Source organism: Falco rusticolus, chromosome 7, assembly GCF_015220075.1.
Source record: "Falco rusticolus isolate bFalRus1 chromosome 7, bFalRus1.pri, whole genome shotgun sequence".
Lineage (NCBI taxonomy): Eukaryota > Metazoa > Chordata > Aves > Falconiformes > Falconidae > Falco > Falco rusticolus.
In genome coordinates, this window is record NC_051193.1 from 11,961,284 (window position 1) to 11,980,718 (window position 19,435).

At 56.4% G+C, this 19,435-nt stretch overlaps 2 protein-coding genes and 1 non-coding gene across 4 annotated transcripts in view; 2 read left to right on the plus strand and 1 right to left on the minus strand.

The window, feature by feature from the left end:
- The window catches only part of FANCI (FA complementation group I), a 25,462-nt gene extending 18,059 nt beyond the window's left edge, over positions 1-7,403 (plus strand). Inside the window, exons 27-37 of one of the 2 annotated variants that reach the window (XM_037394742.1) lie at positions 522-573; positions 1,176-1,303; positions 1,437-1,505; positions 1,631-1,718; positions 2,019-2,203; positions 2,825-2,881; positions 2,964-3,023; positions 3,729-3,812; positions 4,869-4,964; positions 5,493-5,618; positions 6,457-7,403. In XM_037394742.1, the coding sequence (XP_037250639.1) occupies positions 522-573; positions 1,176-1,303; positions 1,437-1,505; positions 1,631-1,718; positions 2,019-2,203; positions 2,825-2,881; positions 2,964-3,023; positions 3,729-3,812; positions 4,869-4,964; positions 5,493-5,618; positions 6,457-6,522 (1,011 nt within the window). In that variant the 3' untranslated portion in view covers positions 6,523-7,403. The remainder of the gene's footprint in view (positions 1-521; positions 574-1,175; positions 1,304-1,436; positions 1,506-1,630; positions 1,719-2,018; positions 2,204-2,824; positions 2,882-2,963; positions 3,024-3,728; positions 3,813-4,868; positions 4,965-5,492; positions 5,619-6,456) is intronic. The other variant, XM_037394743.1, reaches the window with a different exon arrangement.
- POLG (DNA polymerase gamma, catalytic subunit) lies at positions 6,124-17,066 on the minus strand. The gene is given in 28 exon segments (XM_037394744.1): positions 6,124-6,961; positions 7,764-7,924; positions 8,971-9,179; positions 9,434-9,605; positions 9,909-10,031; positions 10,124-10,370; positions 10,473-10,608; positions 11,066-11,089; positions 11,091-11,185; positions 11,280-11,338; positions 11,457-11,499; positions 11,502-11,616; positions 11,868-12,026; positions 12,103-12,174; positions 12,366-12,486; positions 12,602-12,826; positions 12,897-13,020; positions 13,197-13,357; positions 13,497-13,679; positions 14,152-14,231; positions 14,440-14,586; positions 14,879-15,046; positions 15,499-15,631; positions 15,633-15,692; positions 16,003-16,024; positions 16,027-16,292; positions 16,294-16,606; positions 16,961-17,066. Coding segments are annotated over 28 exon segments (3,771 nt in total). The 5' UTR covers positions 17,052-17,066; the 3' UTR covers positions 6,124-6,899.
- Positions 17,067-17,139: 73 nt separating this feature from the next.
- TRNAR-UCG lies at positions 17,140-17,212 on the plus strand. Its single transcript has one exon. It is a non-coding gene; the product is annotated as a tRNA-Arg (tRNA).
- The last annotated feature ends 2,223 nt before the right edge of the window (positions 17,213-19,435 follow it).

A 19,435-nucleotide genomic window follows, 5' to 3' on the forward strand; every position in this document is an offset into this window, starting at 1 on the left:
TTAAGAACAAGTTGTCTTTGCACCCTACTTCTGCACATTCTGGCCTGCCTTAGGGCACCTGGAGTCTGAATGACTTGTTCACCTGAGCTATGGTATGGCTTCCACATGGGAGTAGAAGCAAAAAAAGCCAGCAGACTCGTGACCAGCCCAAACTAGCTGAGTGCCTAATTCCTTCCATGCAAGGAGGCATTTTCTCAACTGCCCCGATTTTACAAGCTAGGGACTGCACTAAGAGTGTGCCAGAAGTCTGGAGTCATCATTTACCTTAAATTAAATGGAGCTGTTATTCTGTCCAAGGGAATGTATAGGTGTTCCCCTGTCCTGGATCTCAGCTTTTCACTTCTTAGTAGGTTAAGTGTCCCTTGTGGAACTTCGCAGAGCATGGCTGGGTGCCTTTCTGCCAGAAGGGGACTCTGCCCATCTTCCTTTGCTGTGATTCATTGTCTTGAATTTTATTTATTAGTAGTTTTGTGCTTCAAATTCTGTTTCAAAACCATGATCTCTTTTCTCCCCTTATACAGTTCCTTCAATTCCTGACTTGGACAGCCAAAGTTTGCAAAGAAAATGCTCTCGGTAAGTAAGCTTTGGGGAGCATGTTTAGATGTGGTGTGTCAGGTCTGATATTAGAATCTGAGATGATCTGCTCTTGTCTGTCCTGGTTTTACCTTTTCGTTACAGATACCAGGTCCTGTTCTGTGGCAGAACGCCATGACATTGTGGTTATTAGCACAAGTATTAGGGAAGAAACTTCATCTCTCTAAATATTAGTGTTGCTGAAGAAAGAGAAGCCACTTACTTACTTGACTTTTCTCCCTTGTTATTTAGCACATCTGTTGCTCAGATCTGGATTTACACTCTGGAAAGAGCGCACTGTGGCAAGAGTTTGTATTGCGCTTCCTCAGTGCCTCTGGTCATCATTTTTCTATGAGCTGAGGGCTCCCGTGAGCCGTACTTCCTCTTGCAGTATTATATGGGATGCCCGATGTTGTAAACTCAGCTTCTGTGGCTGTGGTATTTTGATAGGATTTTCACCTACTGTGTATCATTTCTGGGAATGCAGCCTGTTAAATCCGTATTGAATCTGAGTCTTTCCCTCACTGGATGTCTGATGTTCCTAAATAGCTAGGGGAGCTGTGCTCCTAGTAATGTGTTGTTTTCTTTTCCCTTCCCCACAGAGGATATCGCTTGCTGTAAGGGTTTGCTGTCTCTGCTCTTCAGTCTCCATATTCTATACAAGAGTCCTGTCAGTCTGCTGCGTGAACTCGCGCAAGACATCCATGCTTGCCTGGGAGACATAGATCAGGTATGATGCAGAAGCAGCCTAATTCTTCATCATTTAGTGCTGTCAGGGCAGAATTGAGCACATCTCCAGCACAAACTATGTGACAGCAGCTGAAGTTTTACTCATCAGAATTTGTTTTCTCTCCTCTGACCAGGACATAGAAGTGGAGAGTCAGTCCCATTTTGCCATAGTGAATGCCAAGACTGCAGCCCCTACTGTCTGTGTGAGTCAAAATACTGTGTATGGAAAAACCTGTAGTGTCCAGGGCTACTCTGCCACGAGTGGCTTGTAGGTTCCTGTTCTGCCAAACTCCAAAGACCTCTTTTGTTATTGATATTTCTGTCTTAGCTGCTGGTTCTGAGTCAGGCGGATAAGGTCCTTGAAGAGGTGGATTGGCTTATCAAGAAACTCACCAGTCTGGGATCAGACACATCAGGTAATAAAAGTGGTCCACTTCTTACTGTTACACCTTTTTCAAAAACAGATGAAGACAGAGAGCAAAAAGATCTTTTGGGATTTTGAGGTAGCATCATCTGAGGGCAGGTTAAACCCTCCCTTGAGCTGGTTCCACACGAACAATGTAAGACAGAGCGTGTTGTCACAAAATCCCTCCAGCGATTATTTTCCCTGTGCCACGCTGGTGCTTTGTGCACCAGACAAAGGTGGTCTTTTGTGCCTCCCACCTGCATAATTGGATTCATTAGACATACATTCACCAGGTATTCATCTCTTCTAGAAGACTCTTCTCAAGCATCAAACCAAACTCAGGCTCTGGAGAAAGGTGTAATTCTGCAGCTGGGAACTCTGCTGACAGTTTATCATGAGCTGGTACAGACAGCACTCCCTGCAGGGAGCTGTGTGGACACGCTGCTGAGAAGCCTCAGCAAGACATACGCAATTCTCACCTCCCTCATCAAACATGTGAGTGCTGCTGTGCTGACAGGGGACTGGCTAGGATCTAAAAACTTTTCCCCCATCTGCTACAGCAAGCTCACAGTGACCCCTGGCAGTAGCTGTGCTCAGGACTGGCTGTTGATCTCTTGCAAGAGTTGAGTCATTCCTTTAGCTTTCGTGCCCTCAATTTTGTGACCTTTCTGAGCAGTGATAGTTGTGCCAGTGGAGGTAAAGGAAAGCTGCTCTCCAGCTGAATTTGGCTGTGCGTGTCTTGGACTGGCTCTTTCCAGTGTACCTTGTCGGTTCCCCTGTATGCAGCAGTGTGCCATGATGGACAGCACTAGCAGGGTTCTCGCAGTGCTCCGCAATCCTGCCCTAGCCACTCATTCCTATCTAAGGCTTGAAGCATCAGACCTGGCCACTGGGAGCTCGTTTGAGACAAGGTGGTGAATACCCCAGAGGGCTCTCAGCTCTAGGAATGCAGACATGGCATCTGGGATGTAGCAGGCCCCTGGGGAGGATAATTCTCGCAAATTCTGCCCTTGCCACTGTGCCATTGGATAAGCTGCTTTGAGCCCTGCCTGGAAGTACATGTTGCAGGATGGGAACAGTGTACCTAGAAGAGACTCTGTCATGTTTTCCTTGCAGTATATCCAAGCTTGTCGCAGTACCTCCAATACGATTCCCGGAAGGCTGGAAAAGCTGGTGAGTGTGAGCAAATTGCTGGAGGGGGAATGGCTCATTGCCTTAAGTTAGGAGTAACGCCAACCTCTCTGCTTCTTCGCAGGTGAAGCTCTCGGGTTCCCATTTGACCCCACAGTGTTACTCATTCATTACTTATGTACAGGTAAGGCCTACATTAACTGGCAAAATCACAGTCAATCTGAAGCTGAGTGCTGTATCAACTGCAGGATATGGGCACCTTTGGGGATTATTAATCTTCTTGACATGACTTGAGTTTCCTACAGTTCAAGCTTTACCATGTCAAATAATAGCATAAGACATTTCAGCACCATTGGGACCGAGCAAGCTGCTTTCTGCTTGAGCAGGGAAGGAAGAGTGTTTGAGGAGCTGGTTTTTAGTTGGTTTTTTTTTCCCCTCTGTTCATGTGGCGGTTTTTTGGATGACATTAGTACTGCTGTTAACCACAATGGCAAATAAAGGTCAACAACACTGCAGTCACCACAGTGTAAAATAATGTGGGTGCCAAAGACTGCAGTGCCAGAGATGGGGATTTAGCTGCTTGGAGAGGAATTGGATGCTGGAGTGAGGACCACAAGAACTGTACAAGAGGGGTAGCATATTGGGGAGGGTGTAGGGGTGTGCAGAGCTAGCATTCCTGGCGACTTCTCACACATTTCTGAATGTATAAATTACGACGTTCATTTTATTTTCCTTCTTTTTTTGAGATTACTTCCAGTTCCATCCTTCTTGTATCACTACCTTTCTGTCATCTAGCTGGTAATGCTGTTAGCTGGCCAGAGCAAAGACTTCTCTGGCTTTTCTTCCCTGCTTATCCTCTAATACCACATCTTTTGGCATCCTCCTCCAGAACATCCACAGTGAGAGCTTAAGCTTTGCAGAAGAGAAGAAAAGGAAGAAAGAGGATGAAGCTGCTGCAATCTCCACAGTCATGGTAAGACTGACTCGCTCTCTATTAGAATATGGGCTGTATTTGAACTTGGGATCATACCTCAAGGCTTGTGTTACCTGGTGGCTTCTTACAAATCACCAATGGCAAATTGTCATTTGGGCCCTTAAGTAAAAATCAAATTTAATCTGCCTTAACTTCAGAGAGAAGTATAAAAAACCTCAAACAAACAAATAAAAAACAACCAGAAAAAGCCAAGAAAAATGCCACCTTCGCTAAATGCGGCCTAAAAGCTCACAGACCTGAAACAAAGATCAAGTCTGGATAGTCTGTCTTGCCTGGTATTTTATCATTTGGGGTAAGCTATGAAATTACAGAAATGGGCTAACTTACTGGAACCAATAGTGCACTCTGTTTCAGTGTTTCTTAATTTTCTTAGTACATTTAAAGATGAAGTAGTGGATTCTGCTAAAGCAAGGCAGTTGAGAATAACTGGATGATTTGGTTGGGAACAATTGAGCCAGCTGGTAGGTTCCGGGTCTTTTACGTCCTTCGTGCTCCCAGCCAGCGTTTCCTCTGTCTCATCAGTTGTCCCAGACATTCCTGTGATCTTAAGGGTTTAAAAGCCACAAGCATGATCTTCCCAGTAATTCCCTGAGTGTATAGAAATGGGCTGAAATGCTGCATGTACTTTTTTTTTACCACTGTCGCCATGGGAAACAAACATTAGTGGTGGTGAATAAACAGGACAAAAATATGGTGAAACATCAACGTGCTCGTTGCATGGAAGGTATATGCTTGTGACGCCTTTGCAGAGCTGGAGCAGAGAACTCTTGCCCTGATGGCTGTCAGGCGTATCAGGGCTGCGGACTGCAGGCAAAGTACAAAACAATAGATGGGAGAGCCTTGCTGCAGAACCATCGTGAGAGCCAACTTTAGAACCAGTAACAACACTGGCAGGGCTTGCTGGGACAGGACTGGTACGGAGCAAGGCTACTGAAGACACTTTTCTAAACTGGGAGTGTTGTGGTCTTCATGTCATGCTACAGTGTCATTGTTCACTTCCAAACCTGCTCTGTCACACTTCCTTCTGCGTTCCAGGCTAAGGTGCTTCGGGACACCAAGCCAATCCCAAACCTGATTTTTGCAATAGAGCAGTATGAGAAGTTCCTTATCCATCTCTCCAAGAAATCAAAGGTAACATAAAGCAGAGCTCTTCTGTGACCTAAACTCAGTGGAACAGTGGGATCAATGGCATGGTGGGGGGCTATTGCTGGTCCACCTTTCAAAGTTTCTGTTAATGCTCAGATTAAGAAGGTGTAAGGACTTTGCACCTCTGTCAGCCTTTGCCCAAGCTCGTGGCCCAACACTACTGAATTACCGCCATGCTGATGCCAGCAGGTGCCAATGGCAGTACTGCCGGTGACCTAACATCACGTGGTTTCTGGCTGAGCAAAAACTTGCCCACTTAACGCCAGCTGCCTAGAGACATGTACCATGATGAGGTACATCATGAGCGTGAGAGACACTGGCAATCACTTGGCTTTTAGGAAAACAAAAATGGGCCACTGGATTGTGTGGAGGCAGGTGCTTTGTCACCTACCTTTTGCTTCAGTCCTGCATTATCACTGTGATGGGTTCTGTTCCAGTGCTGTGCAAAGGACTAGGCAGTGTAGAAAACTAAGATGCTAATAGCATTATGTCCTCTCCCGCTGGTTGCTGCAGGTGAACTTGATGCAATACATGAAGCTAAGCACCTCCCGGGACTTCCGCATCAACGCATCCATGTTAGACAGCGCGTTACGAGAGCATAACACAAGGGATGCTGAAAACGAGCCAGACAACGACCAGGTTAGAACTCATTTAGCTGCTTTTACTGATAGGTTTCCTCCTCTTCTGAGGCCAGCTGTGTTTGTGAGCTGCGCAGGCATATGTGAAGTTAGGACAGTTTGTCTTCCCTGGATTAGCTCTAACGCCTAACCTGATACAAAGGAGTAAACAGTTAGTCTGGCTAACACCCCCCCTGCCTTGAGTAACCTCTATTTCCATGCACCAGTTGTCTGTATCTCTGGTCTTAGGGAAGTGAGACTGCTCTTAAGACCTTGTTGTTTGCCTTAGCAAGCAGAGTGGTCTATCAGCGTTACCTCTGAGGACCTACTGGCTTGCCGGGACCAGACCTTTGCAGCGTGGTGGTGTTTTGCACCATGGAAAGTGGTTTTGCATCCAGGCTGACTTTTGTAAATCAACACCTGGCAGAGCAAACTCTGCAGCGTATAATTCTCCTCAGACCCACCTCCTCTACCAGATAGTGCTGGCGAAAGTAGCGCAACCTGTGCTGGATAAAAAAAATAAACAATTTACTTTGCTGATTGTCCAGGTTTTTATTGGTGCTTCTGTCCATATTTTCCTGAGTGTTTCAACAACCCAAACCCCAGCACAAACGGTCCCTCTCCTGTGCCATTGATAATCTGTGGTCTTAAGTTCCAGTATTAATTGGGGTGGGGTGGGGGTTCTACAGGGAAAGTCTCAGTGGGTGAGATGAGTTGCATAGTCAGGTCATTTTGTTAAGGAGGAAAAGAGTCAAATCCTGTTCTGTACATCTGGTTTCTTGCTTTACGTAAACATTGCTTAGACTAATCACACAAAACCAATCACACCGTGTACTGCTGCTGTCTCCCACCCCCTCCAGAGCAGCACAGCGGAGCAGACAGATGAGAACCAGGAACCCAAAAAGAAGAGACAGCGAAAAAAGTAAAGCTGGGGTTGCTGCTGCCGCCTCCTCCCACAGCGCCTGTGGCAGACTCGCCTTGGTCTTGGGACAACTGCGTGTACAGAGCTGATGGCTGGTTGTTTCTCTTGCCAAGTACTCGTATGGCTTCCTCCTTTGTGCCCACGGGTGTGCAAGCAGCGCTTCTGGCCCCGTCTTGGATTTTACAGCTGGCTGCTGCCCTCGGAAGCACCTCTGCTCTTCGAAGGTGCTGCTATCAAAATCTTCCCCACCAACATCCCTTCTTACAGCAAAAAGGAAACGGAGTGACCGGGATCAGCCCTTGCCAAAATATCACCTTCTGAAAGGACAGCCAGGCCCTGGCACGCAATCTGGACAATTGTCATTCTGGCACTCTAGCGTCATTATTTCTTCTCCAGTGAACCTTTGGTTATTTCAATTAGCTGGTATATATCCAGAGCTTCTCCTGGAAGACAATGGGACAATCAGTTCCCTGCATTCTGCAGTACAAAGACTGCGTAACATAAGAGAGTGACGGTCATGATTTGCTTTAGTTCAGAGCGCATAGCACAAAAAGCCCTAAATTTATTCAAAGTTCTGCTTTGTGCGGTGGTGTGAACACAACAGCCAGCACCAGTAGGAAGCTGGAAACAGGAGCTGTTCTGCCTTGGAGTCGAAGCTGCCTGCTGGGGGCAGCTCCTGAGAAGCAGAGAGGCAACAGCTTCCTGGGGCGAGGCTGGTTTTGCTGTTGTGTTTTTGCTGACCTTGATGCAACGCACTTGTTTAATTTGCCTTGTTCTTGGTGAAAACAGAAGTGCCTTTTTTGCCCGCAGAACAAAAGTCCTGTTTCTAAAAGCACCCTTTGTCTGTAACCTTCTAATAAAAGTTCCCTAAGGGTGGGCAATATATACAAAGTTGTTGAGGTGCCTCATTTTGGAAAGGCAGCAATGCGACCTGGTGCACAGGAGGGCTCAAAGCAAAGGTGCGGGGGGGGGTAACCGAGCCAGGCCCAGCTCGTCACTCAGGTATGTGGAAGCTGCAGCACAAACTCAGAGGATCAAGAAGGGGAAGAGGGTAGAGAGGGGCTGGCACCAGGGGAGCGGCTGCGATGGGCCAGAAGCAAGGGGCTCTCGAGGTACCTCTGCCCTCGGGGAACGACTGCTCAGGCCACATGTTCCACCTAAGCTGGGGAGCCCTGTGCAGCGGGGATTGCAGCGGGGATTGCAGCGGGGATTGCAGCGGGGTTAGCTCGCGCCGGCGTCGCTCACCTTGGGGGATGCCGTACTTCTTCTCCATCCCGGTTGGGTTTGATGGCGTCACGCAGTTCATGGTCACCTCTTTCCTTAAGCACTGGTCAACATCCACTGCGCTGAAGAAAGCCACCGACTGCGGCAGATCCTGGAGGCCGAGTTTGTAGGCGAACATGCACCTGGAAGAACGAAAGACCAGGTGGGAAGGTGCTACATCACCCTTAGCCTTGTCACACCTGGGTGTGATCAGCCGCAGCCTCACAAAGCACTGGCCAGCCAGCGGTGACAGGTCACCTCGCACCCACGTCACTCAGCAGCTGGGAGACAAGGTGCTTTTTAAGTACCACGTGGCACAAGGGTCAGGTATTGCCAAAGTGGATGTGGGAGGAACAGCGTAGGGGTACACTGAGCCTCCTCGGAAGAAAGGAAGAACCCAGCCCCTCGCAGCTGGCTAATCCAGGCAGAGCAGGTGCTGGATTTTCCCAGCAGGAAGCCCTGTGCTTGCAGGAGCCGGCACAAAGCCACAAACCAGCACAGAGAGGCTGTTTGCTGTATCCCTGCCTCAGCGCAGCAGAAAACCTCCACTTCAGCCGGCTCCCAGATAACCGAACGCCCCACAGTAGGGGAAGGGGACCTGGCAAAGCTGGCTGTGCCAGAGCCGGAGCGAAGGGACCCCGTGAGGTCAGGAGCTTTCTAGGCTGAGCTTCACTTTGCTGGGGCAGGGAAGCAGCAAGAACAGCCCCTGCTGCGGGAGGGGCAGCTGCGCTGGTGCTCGCAGCAGCAGGAGCCATGCCCCTTTGCTGTCCCCTGAGGGCGGGGGGGAGACAAGGGATGGGGACAGTTGCAGGCTCCCGGCTGCTCCATCGAGCCCAAGGGCTGCTGCCACGCCACGGCTGCAGACCCGAAGGGAGCAGGACGCAACGCGCTGGCATCTCAGCAGAGCTGAACAATTGGGACCAGCGCTGCAGGAGCCAAAAGCTGATGAGATCCCCCTCTTGCCAGCACGTTATCCCTGGAAACCAAAGCCCAGCTCCATTTATAGCCACCCGGGTCACACCTGAAGGAACTGCAACCTCCAGCACTGCCAACTGCCCTTGAGCAGAAAACGGCTCTGCACCAGCCCGCTGCGGGCAAAGCTAACGCCTCTGCTGTCACCCCAGTCCCTTGAGCCTGCCCTGTCCCACCCCAGAGGCAGTGGTGTTTGTCCCCAGGAGTCACATCTCACCGTGTGAGGAGGTTGGTGATCTGCAGGGCCAGGGCTGCCCGGTAACGATCTTGCTGCTGGACCAGGTAGCGCACCTCATCGTGGATGCTGATGCAGAAGCGCCCATTGATGTCAAACTCCTCGAAGAGCCACTTCATGGCAACGAGCATGAGGTGCAGATAGTCAACGGCCGAGCTCTGCACCACCCAGTTCACTCTGCTGGTCAGAAACTGGGGAAAGGAAACACGGACGGACGCTGAGAGAGCACTGGGGTCCAGGGCCTGGTCCCAGGACAGGAGAGCTCCTGGAAGAAGTGTTACGCTCAGGGCGGTTGGGTTTTCTTGACGGCATGCAGATCAAGAAAAGGGGCAACGGGCTTCTTGCATGGCTCCAAGAGCCTACTGGGTCTCCAGCCTATAAGGGCTGAACATGGGGTTGCCCTTTTGGAGAAGACAAGCGCAGCAGCACAGAGCCATGTCCTTACCTCCCCCTTGGCCACGGCGGGCTCCAGGGCCCTGCTGATGTGGCAGCCCAGCACCGGTGTCTGGGGGGAGGGGGATAAGGCGATGCTCTCCAGCTTGTTGAACATCTCAGACTCAGTGCCTCCAGACCACACACGGTGCTCCACCACATTCCACTTCTTCTTCCTCCGGGAGCTGGTGGGGCAGAGGGGAGGTTTGCTAGAAGTGGGGGAGGAGGCTGCTGGCCCCGTTTGAGAATCTCAAACACCCTCTCCTGGTTTTGGGGCAGCTGGATGAGCCCCTGTAGCCTTCTACTGGTAACTGCTCACTGGGAGAGACCAAGAGCCCCCGGATCAAACCTACTCAGCCCTGGGGGAGCTGGAAGGGACTGAACTACCCAGCCCCATCTCCCTTCTCTGCCCACTGCATGTGGGGCTGCAGCTCCCTCCACCTCGCATCCTGATGCCACCAGAGACATGCGGGGTTGGAGCATCTCACCATTTCATGGCTTCTCTCTGGAGCTGCTGGACATCCTGGGCTGACACTGATCCATCCTCCGCCCTGTCCACAGTCAGGCCCAGCTCCCTCACCAGCCACTCTCCCTCCTCAGAGAGATGAAACCTGGAGGGGAGAGTGACCCATGCCAAGGTCCCGTGGGACACTGCCACCATCCCTGTGCCCGCTCACCCTCCACCTCCCCAGGCACCGCCTACCTCCGGACACCCTTGGTGACCGCATACATCCGCTGAGCCTTCTCACGAGCCTGCTCCTGTGTCAGCCGATGGTTGAACTGCATCAGCAGCCGCTCAGCGAAGGGCTGCCCAGCCCCGTAGATGCGCCCGTAGTTGAAGATTTTGGCGTGCTCCCGGCTGATGCCCACCGTGGTGGCCGTCTTGCTGTGCAGGTCTGTCGCGTTGCTCTTCTTCCCCTGCAGAGTCATCCAGCCGAAGGCCGTACAGCCTGCGGGAGAGCATCAGGGGTCAGACACCAAACGGGACCAGGCTCAGGGGATCATCCCACTACCCACTAAAGCCATTCCCCCGCAGCGCAGCCCCAGCTCACCGTGCATGCCAGCAAAGTGCGCCTCGCCAAGGACAGCAGCTATCCAGAGCTCCTGGGAATCCACATCCGCGCCCACCAGGGAGTAGCCGGGTGGAACCTGGACCATGGCTTTCAGCTCACTGCCCACCCGGTCGGCCTGTGGGACACAACGCCCAGCTCAGCCCGGCGCCTCACCTCTTCAGCGGCAGAGGAGCAGCCTTCCTCCCGCAGCTGTGGCTGGCCAGCATGGCGCTCCCTATGCCCCTAAATGTTGCTCCGAAGTCAAAACCAGGTTTAAACGTATACATGGGCATCACCCACTTGGTTACTCCCCCTGGCTCCTCCGGCGTGGAGATGGGGAGCTTAGGGAAGGTCAGAAACCAGTGCTTCAGCGTTTTCCTCCTTTCACCAAATTTTGAAGCTCAGGAGCCTCTGCTGACTCCTTCCCTTCTCCCAAGCACGTCAGCAAGAGAAGGGTCCCAGCACCAGCCCTGCCCCCTCAAACCCAGCACCCAGCCTCAACTCCTACTTCCAACCCAGCCTGCTCCCACAAGTCCAAAGCACACAGAGGGTGCCCCCAAACACCCCCACAGGGACCCAAGGGTGGGCCATACCCGGGCGTTGCTGGCCGTCAGCCATGGTGGGCTCCACCGCCCGCCGGGTGATGGTGCCTGCGGTCATCACCTGCGGCAGGATGGCTCCGTAATCATCCTCCTCATTGTAGTCAGGGGTGCCTGGGACAGAGGTGAGCGTGAGAGCATCATCCTGCGAGAGCCCTCCCGGTGTGGCACAGAGGAGACCACAGTCCCAGCTGGGGCCATTCCCCGCCATACCTGGTCACCACACGAGGCAGCTCCCCCTTCTTCAGCCACACCACCATCTGGGAACTGGGGGGAACATGCAGCAGGTGAGATGCTGAGCCCCCGACATCTGCACAACCTCCCCCAGCTGCAACGCAGCCTCTACCTGCAGGATGTCACGATTCAGCTGAAAGCAGCTGCTCACCTGATCCGCTTGTGAGCATTCCTCCAAAATGAGATCATTTTGTAATCTCAAGGGCTCTGGTCCCGTGGGTGCGGCCCACGGCAGCCCGCAGGGTGCCATCCTCCATCTGAGGCAGGAAATCCTTGGCAAAAGGGCTTCCCACATTGTTATCGTTCCCGTCCTTTAGCAGCAAAAGAGGTGCCAGAGCTCAGTGTGCCACCACTAAATCTCAGTAAAGCTCTGTGCCTCCTGCCCCAGCTAGTGATGTATCTCCACCACCCGGTCCCATGGAACAAGATCCCAGGGGTCCCAGGAGTGCTGCAGCACTCAGGTGACAGGCAAGGTAACACAGCTGTGCAGCAGGACCAGGGGAACTGGGATGCAGGGTGACTGGGAAGCCCTCAGGAAGAGCCCCAGGAGCACCCAACTCGCCTTGTGGGGCAGCTTGAAGAACCAGCACCCAGGGATGTTGACATCATTGTAGGGACCATTGCCGTGGTGGTATGAGGGCTGGCTCCTCACTTCTGGCAGCTTAGGCAGCTCCTCCATCCCTTCTTGTGACCAGCCATGCGAGGTGATGCCAGGAACACCCTGGGCATGGTGGGAGAGGGAAGTTACGGGAAGAGTGACCAACCCACCACTCCATCCCGCAGGAAACCCCTCTCACCTGTGCCAGGCTCGGCTCTGCTCTGCCTATTTTGTCCTCCACGTCCCCCTCCAGCTGGCCCAGCTCCTCCACCTGCAGCAGAGAGGGACAGCGGAGGAAGCCAGGTCAAACGCTAATTCTCCAGCGCTTTAACACTTATTACAGGAAATTTCTTACTTCCAGCCCCTGGAGCCACACGTGGGGCTGGTTTTCACATGCACACGGGAAGAAGTGCAGCCCGTATCTCTCTCTCCCACCGAGAGACCCTCCATCCCTTTCTTCACCTTCTGCCACATTGTGCTGCTGTCCATCACCAGCAGCTCGTCCTCCACAGCAGCCTCCGGCGCCGGGGGCTGCTCCTTGCCTTTCTCCAGGCAGTGCTGCCTGTACAGGTACTCGATCACCCTGGCAGGGGAGAGGAGAGGGCTCTGTGTGTCACCACCTGGACAAGGTCCCAGGGAGCTCCCAAACCCCACCGCGGGGCAGCCCCCAGTGGGGCACCCCACTATATTCCTCTCACCTGTGTGGGCAGGGGGAGCCCTCTGTCTCCGAGGAGGCTGCCAGCAAATTGTCCTGCCGCCCTGGCACCAGGTAGCCCCAGCCATGCTTCTCTGAGTAATGAAGGGGGAAGCCATCCCAGGCCAGGCGCATCAGCTTTGGGGTCACCCTCATCTGCAGGCTGATGAGGCTGGGTCCTGGCACCCACCCCGCCTCCTCCAGGCGCGGGCACAGCTTGCGGTACCAGCTGGGGAGCAGCAGGGACGGGTTAGAGAGGGCAGGGCAAGCCCCGGGGACACCCAGGGTCCCCAACTCACCCCGGATGGCCTGGCAGGTGCTGGAGTCTCTTGGGCTGCAGCGCGACCGTCTCCTTCAGATGCTCCAAGCAGACCTGGCTTGCTGGGGCTTTCAGCTCCTCATCCTCGCTGGGGGGACCAGGATCTGGTGAGGCAAGGAAGACGGGCTGTCAAAGAGCCCTCCGTGCCACCCCACTGTATGCCCCAGCAGAGGGACACAGGTCAGAGATGCTTCACCCTGCCAGCACATCCCTTCACCTGGGTGCCCACGGGAAGGCATCCCTCAAGCATCCCTCATCCCTGGGGACCAGCTGCACTCACCTTCCTGCCACTCCTGCGTGGACCCATCTGTGCCTGTCGCTGCCAGGGGGGCTTTGCTGTTCCCATCCTGATCCTTCTTCTTCGTCTTCTTCGGATTCTTCTTCTGCTTAAACTCCTGCGTGTCCCACTCAAGATCCCAGAGCCAAGGGTCATCCTTGTACCTACCAATACACTGTTGTCACACCACAGCTTTGTGATGTGCTCCCATCCCCAGCACCCACCCACAGACCCCCAAGGACCACCCAGTGTCTGGTCTCTGTCCTGCAAGCAGCTGGACCGGCACTTCCAGCCCATGGGTACCTGTCCTCATGTAGCAGCTGGCAGGCATCATTGGCCAGGTTCATCAGGGACTTCTTCATTTCCTTCTGCAGCTCCTCATAGATTCCCTGAGCATCATCCAGGTACCTCTTCCAGTTCCCATTAACTGGCAGGTAGGACACCCCCATCTCCAGCATCCCTGCAAACGTCACAGGGTGGGGACACCTAGAGCCCAAAGCAGCAAGGAATTAGAGGTCTACTGGAGGGGATTTGCCCTAGAAGCACCAGACTACGACATCAATGTATCTTCACCTATGGTTTCCCAGACTCATTCAACCCTCGATGCTCTTCCCCTAAACCCGTGAGGATCCCTGTACCTTCTGCCTGCCCTGCACAAAAACTGCTGCCCTAAAACCCTGTGCAATAACCCCTGAGTTGTATCACTGATCTGCCTCCAAGTCTGCTCGCCTCCTCCAGCCACACTGTGCTGTCTATTCCTTCTCAGCTACAGGGGCAGGGTGGTGGTGGTGGTGTCTGAAGTCTCTCCTGAAAAGGTGTTCAGGGCCCCCCAACTTCCCACCACCAGCCTAAGGACAAGAGGAGCCACATCCCATCCCCAGAGGGACCAGGATCTTCCCTGCTGCTGGCCAAGCTTGCTGCCCCCTTGGCCAACACCAGCCAGCTTGGCGTCTCTCACCTCTCCATGAAGAGTGGCAGCTGCTCCTGAAACACCTCGTGGGTGGCCTGGACATCGTGGGCACAGTACGACATCAGGTCCTGGGAGCAGAGGGAGGTGAGAGCAGGCAAAGCAGCCACCCCTCTGCCAGCGCAGGGCAAGGCACCGGGGCTGCGGGAGGATGGGGGACACCACAGCCCCACACACACCCAAAGCCCTCGCAAGAAAAGGCAGCAAAATGGAAACCACACCAGCAGCTACTCCCACCCCACTCCACCGCCGTCAGGATGCTGGGATGGCCATACACACCTGGAAGTGACTCCTGACGTCGGCCATGGTCCCCTTCACAAAGAGCTGCCGCGCCTCCTTCTCCAGCGGCTCCCCCCCGACATACAGCGCGTGCACGTCTGCCAGGTTGTTGATGCTGCTGACGTGCACCCAGTCCCAGGAAGTAATCTGCAAACAACACAGGGTCAGACAGCATGGGACAAGGACAGGCCACGGCCGAGATCAGGAGAGGTAAACGATGCTGCTGCCCCGTTTTAAACCAGCGCCACCTCATCTGCAAGGTACTGGGAGAGCTTCACCCAGCAGAGCTGCTCCAACAGCTCCTACTCTGCCAGTAGAGCAGCAGGTGGTCCCAGTACAGGAGCAAACAGTTCCATTAAAGAATCAAGCAGTCCTGTTACAGAATCAAATGGTCCCCTGCCACCCACGCCACTGGCAGCGGCTCAGCTCCCTTACTCACAGCTGGCCCCTCCATCTTGCTGCATGTTTTCTTCATGTGTTGCTTGACCTCCTGCAGCCCCTTCCTCTTGCCATGCTTGGCAGCCATCCAGAGGCTGCGCTGGAAGCCCGTCAGCCCCGAGATGGCCATGTGCATGCTCATGGTGTCCAGGAAACGTAACCGGGAGCCCTGGGACAGGCCAAGAGAGAGAAAAGAGATGGTTTGGGACATGCTGGAAGAGAAATGTGCTGCCAAATCTCCTGTAGCTGCCAGCAAGCACTGCCCTGTGTTACAGAGCTGCAAGTCCTCTGCTCAGACTGCTTTTGTCAAGGCAAAGCTTTGCCTCCCGGCAGCCCTCCTTTGAGAGCCAAGAGCACCCCCAGCACAGGCTGTCAGCTGCTTAAAGGCTACTGCCACATCCCCAGCTGCAACCCTGCAAGCTCCAGCAACCTTACGGGCTGCAAGAATATCTCCCTCTAAAGGGATCCAACCTCAACCTGTTCCGCAAGACAAGGCGAGCACAGCCCTGGTGTTTCTGTGGACAACAGCATCTGCCGAAATGAGCCCGAAGAACCAATGCAAATTATCATCTGAGTAACAAACTGCAGCTGCCGGCATGAAGCAATGGCACTGTGGATTACCTGGATGAGGTACTGCTCCTTGATGAATGCCCGATCGAAGGCCACGTTGTGTCCCACCACCACTCTCTCCAGCCAGTCCTGCTTGCCAGCACAGCCAGCACCTGCCGGGCTCTCCAGAGGAATGAGGTCGCCAGGGTGAGGTGGCTGACCAGGAATACCGCTGCTCCAGCAGCCGCTTGCTGCACCATGAGTACCTGCAGAGGGACATGCGGGACCCCACAGCTGTAAAAATCAAAGTACGGTTCCCAGCACCAAAAGCCCCTGCTGTCCATGGGGTGTCGAGCAGGAGCCCCTCTGAGTGGAGGCGATCGACCCCGGGAGCACTGTGCTGGCTAACCAGACACACGTCCCACAGCCATGCTTTAGAAGCTCCGCTCTTTTCCCCCCAAGCCAGCAGCGGTTTGCTGGAAAAGGCTCCACTCAGAAGCATCCCCATCCTTCCCAAAGCTGTCCCCCTGCCTGCCACAACCCCCCGCCTGCGTCACTGCTGGCATTGCATCTCACCAGGCATGCGGTGAGACCGCACGGCCAGCGTCGGGCAGTGGCCATCAGCCACGCACACCTCCACACCAGCAACCATCGCTCGCTCCTTGGGGAAGTCAACAGCTTCTGCCCGGCCGTCGGGGCTGTAGCGGGTCCAGCCCAGCTGCCAGGCCCACTGGGCGGGCATGGGGGGCAGCGTGCACTGCAGCAGCTCATGAGCCGCCTCCAGGTAGGGCAAGCTCTGCTTCTGCGCCAGAAGGCGAAAGTGCTCATCGATGTTATCCCCGTACATGTGGGGCAGCTGCAGGTCACGTCGGGCAGCATGAGGTCTCCTTGCCCCACAGGTCATGGCGCTGCAGGTGCTCCACGCTCCTCTGGATCTCCGCCTCCGAGTGGTGGACCTGGGCCCCCCGGAAGATCTGCTCGTGGAGGGTCCTGGACAGCATCTGGATGTTGAGGGGGTTCACGCGCCGCTGGCCCTTGGCGGGCTCCTGGCTCGGGCTCTCCGGCTGCGGGCGGCTGGCGGAGGAGCTGGAGGTGCATCGCTGGGGCTTGGTGGCCACTGGCCTCCTCCAGAGCAAGCGCCTCATCGCTGCCCGCCCCGGGATGCGCTGCCAGCACGGAGCTGGCACGGAGAGAATAACAGCGTGGGGCGGGCTTGGGCACAAGCCGGGGCCCGCTGCACCGCACGGCGGGGGAGGCCGGGCTGCCGAGCCGTGCAAGCCCCCCGCAGCCGTGCAACACCCCCCCTTCGCGGCCGTGCAACACCCGCCCCCCTCGCGGCCGTGCAACACCCGCCCCCCTCGCGGCCGTGCAACACGCCCCCCCGGCCATGCAACAACCCCCCCCCGCGGCCGTGCAACACCCTCCGCAGTCGTGCAACACCCCTGCAGCCACGTACACACACCCTCGCAGCTGTGCAAGGCAGGCAGCCGTGCACCCCCGTGCACCCCCACCCCACCTCGCCCCGGGCACCCACCTGCTGCCGGCGCGCGCAGCCCGGGCCTGGGCCGGGGGGCGGCTCCGAACAGGGGCGCCCGGGGGAGCTTCCGGCCGCGCTGACGTCCCATCCCGCCCCGCCACCCCCCCCCCGGCGGTCATGGTACGGTCCACCGGCGGTTGGCTCAGTAGGCCGCGCGGGAAACCAGCAGCAGCGGCGGCCGCGTGGCCTAATGGATAAGGCGTCTGACTTCGGATCAGAAGATTGCAGGTTCGAGTCCTGCCGCGGTCGGCGTGGGGCACCGCGCTCGGCAATGCCCGTTTTGCTCCTTCCGCCCGCCCCGTGGCCTGTGGGCGGAAACCGGCGCTGCTGCCGGCCCGGTACCGGGTCACCGCGCGCACCCTTCGCGTTTTGCTCGTGCCTTTCGCGGGAGGCGGGGAAACAGGCGGCGGGCGGCTGCGTGCGCGGAGCCTAGGATTGACCGCGCCTGTGACAGCGTGGGGCCGGGCGACCCCTGGGGCACGGCGGGCGGTGACCCGCCCCGCACCGGGGGGTGGCACGCCCGGTGCGGGGGTGCAGTCGCTCCGCCCGCCTTCGGGGCCACGGGACCCCCAGCGCGAAGCCCCGGGGCGGCGGGGGGCGGCTCACCGCGGCCGGGGCAGCTGGGTACGGCGGGGGCGTGGGACAAAAGGAGCCGGGTAACGGTGTGGGCAAGGGGATTTAGGGTGCCATAGGGCGCAGGGAAGGGGCTGTAGGGGGCGGGGGAGGAGATGTGGGCTGCCGTGGGGTGCAGGACAGGGGTGTGGGGTGCCACAGGGTGCAGGGAGGGGCTGTAGGGTGCGGGGGAAAGGGATCAGGAGGTGCCGCGGTCCGGGCGGGTGGGTGTAGGGCCCCTGGCCGCCGCAGAGGCTCTTCTGGCCGGGAAGGTGGCTCCTGACAGAAGCCAACCTGGCCTTGGCATTGTAGGGTGCCGTGCCGCGCCGAGCCATGCCAGGCCGCACCATGCCGTGCCGCGCCGAGCCGCCAGGTGGCGCTGCGGCCCCGCCGCTGCCGGCCGGGTCGGGCCGGTTCCCACGGGTCCGGGGCCGTCGGGGCGCGGGTACTGCCGCGGCCCCGTCCCGCCCTGCGCTCCCGCGGGGGGCACCGCGCACTGTGACTCGCCCCTTCGCCCCTCCTGGTCCCCGCGCAGCTCCAAACCCGATGTGTGCCCCCCCCTCCCAATCCTCCGGCCGCACAGCTCCCTCCCCTCGAGTGTGCAGGACCAGAGCAGGGGAGGTCACCTATGCCCCCTCCTCTCCGAAAAGGTAGCACCAGCATGCGGGGGGGGGGGCGGGGGGAAAGGCACACACACACGCCGAGACGCTGTTTTCTGCCGCTCTGAATGCATTTCACAGCCCTCCGATGTTCCCCAAAATACCCACCGCCCCCCAGCCTGGGGTTCCATGCAGGGGCAGGGCTTCAGCGTTTCACCCAGCAGCGGAGGGCCCCGCTGCCTGAGCCGGGCAGCATCCAGCCCCACGGCCCGTGCTCAGCCCCCGCAGCCATACCGGGGGTTTGAGGTTTCCCGATCCTTTCACAGGCACGGCGGGGAGCTGGGGGGGCGCGGGGTGCCGAGCCGCCGCGGAGGGATGCTGCGGGGCTCGGGGTGCTCTGGGCGGGAGAGTTTGGGCACCCCCCCTGCTACGGAGCGGCTCTGGGGGAGGACCTGGGTGTGGGTGACTTGCTCTCCCCTCCGATGCATTGTGTTAACGCCGATGTCCTCTTATTTGGGGTCTTTGATCTACCTACTTTTATCGTGGTCGCAAAATAAATAAAAATAAAATAAAAATCTAAACCCGCCTGGCCAAAAAAATCTTCCCCCCCTAAACAACAGAAAAAATTAATTCTCTCCGAAATTATTCTGGCGGCAGCTCTCTGCAGGGCTGACAACGAGCCCCGCAGCCGTGCCCGCAGGCAGGACTGGGCCGGGGCTGCCTGTACCTCACCCGGCTGCGGGCAGGGAGGTTCGGCAGTGCGCGGCACCACTATAAAAAAAAAAATCACCACCGTAAAAAAAAAACAAAAAACAAAAAACAAAAACACGAAATAAACCCCAAAACCCACTGTTTCAGCAGGGCTGATGGCAACGCAGAAGTCGGGATGGGGTGTGTAGGGTCCCTCTTTTTTTTTAACCCCCTAGGCTTTTTGTCTCTCTGTCGGGAAAGCATCCCCATCCCGGTGTGCCCCGTCGGGGTCAGGTACAGGCGGTGAGAGATGCGAATCTCCCCCCGCCCCTCCCCCACCTTGGAGACCCTGCTCCCCGCCGGGGGCTCGATGCTGTCGGTCGGATAATGGGGCGGTGGGACTTTGTTTAACCCCGTTGCCCCCGGGGCCAGGGGTCAAGGGCTTCCTCTTCCCCCGGGGCACGGCGGAGAGGCCGCCGGTCGCGGCGGGGAGCGGAGGAGAGACGGCCGCCGTCCCCCCCTCCCCGCCGCGGTCCTGCCGGTGCGAACGGCGTGGGACCCCGTAAACCTG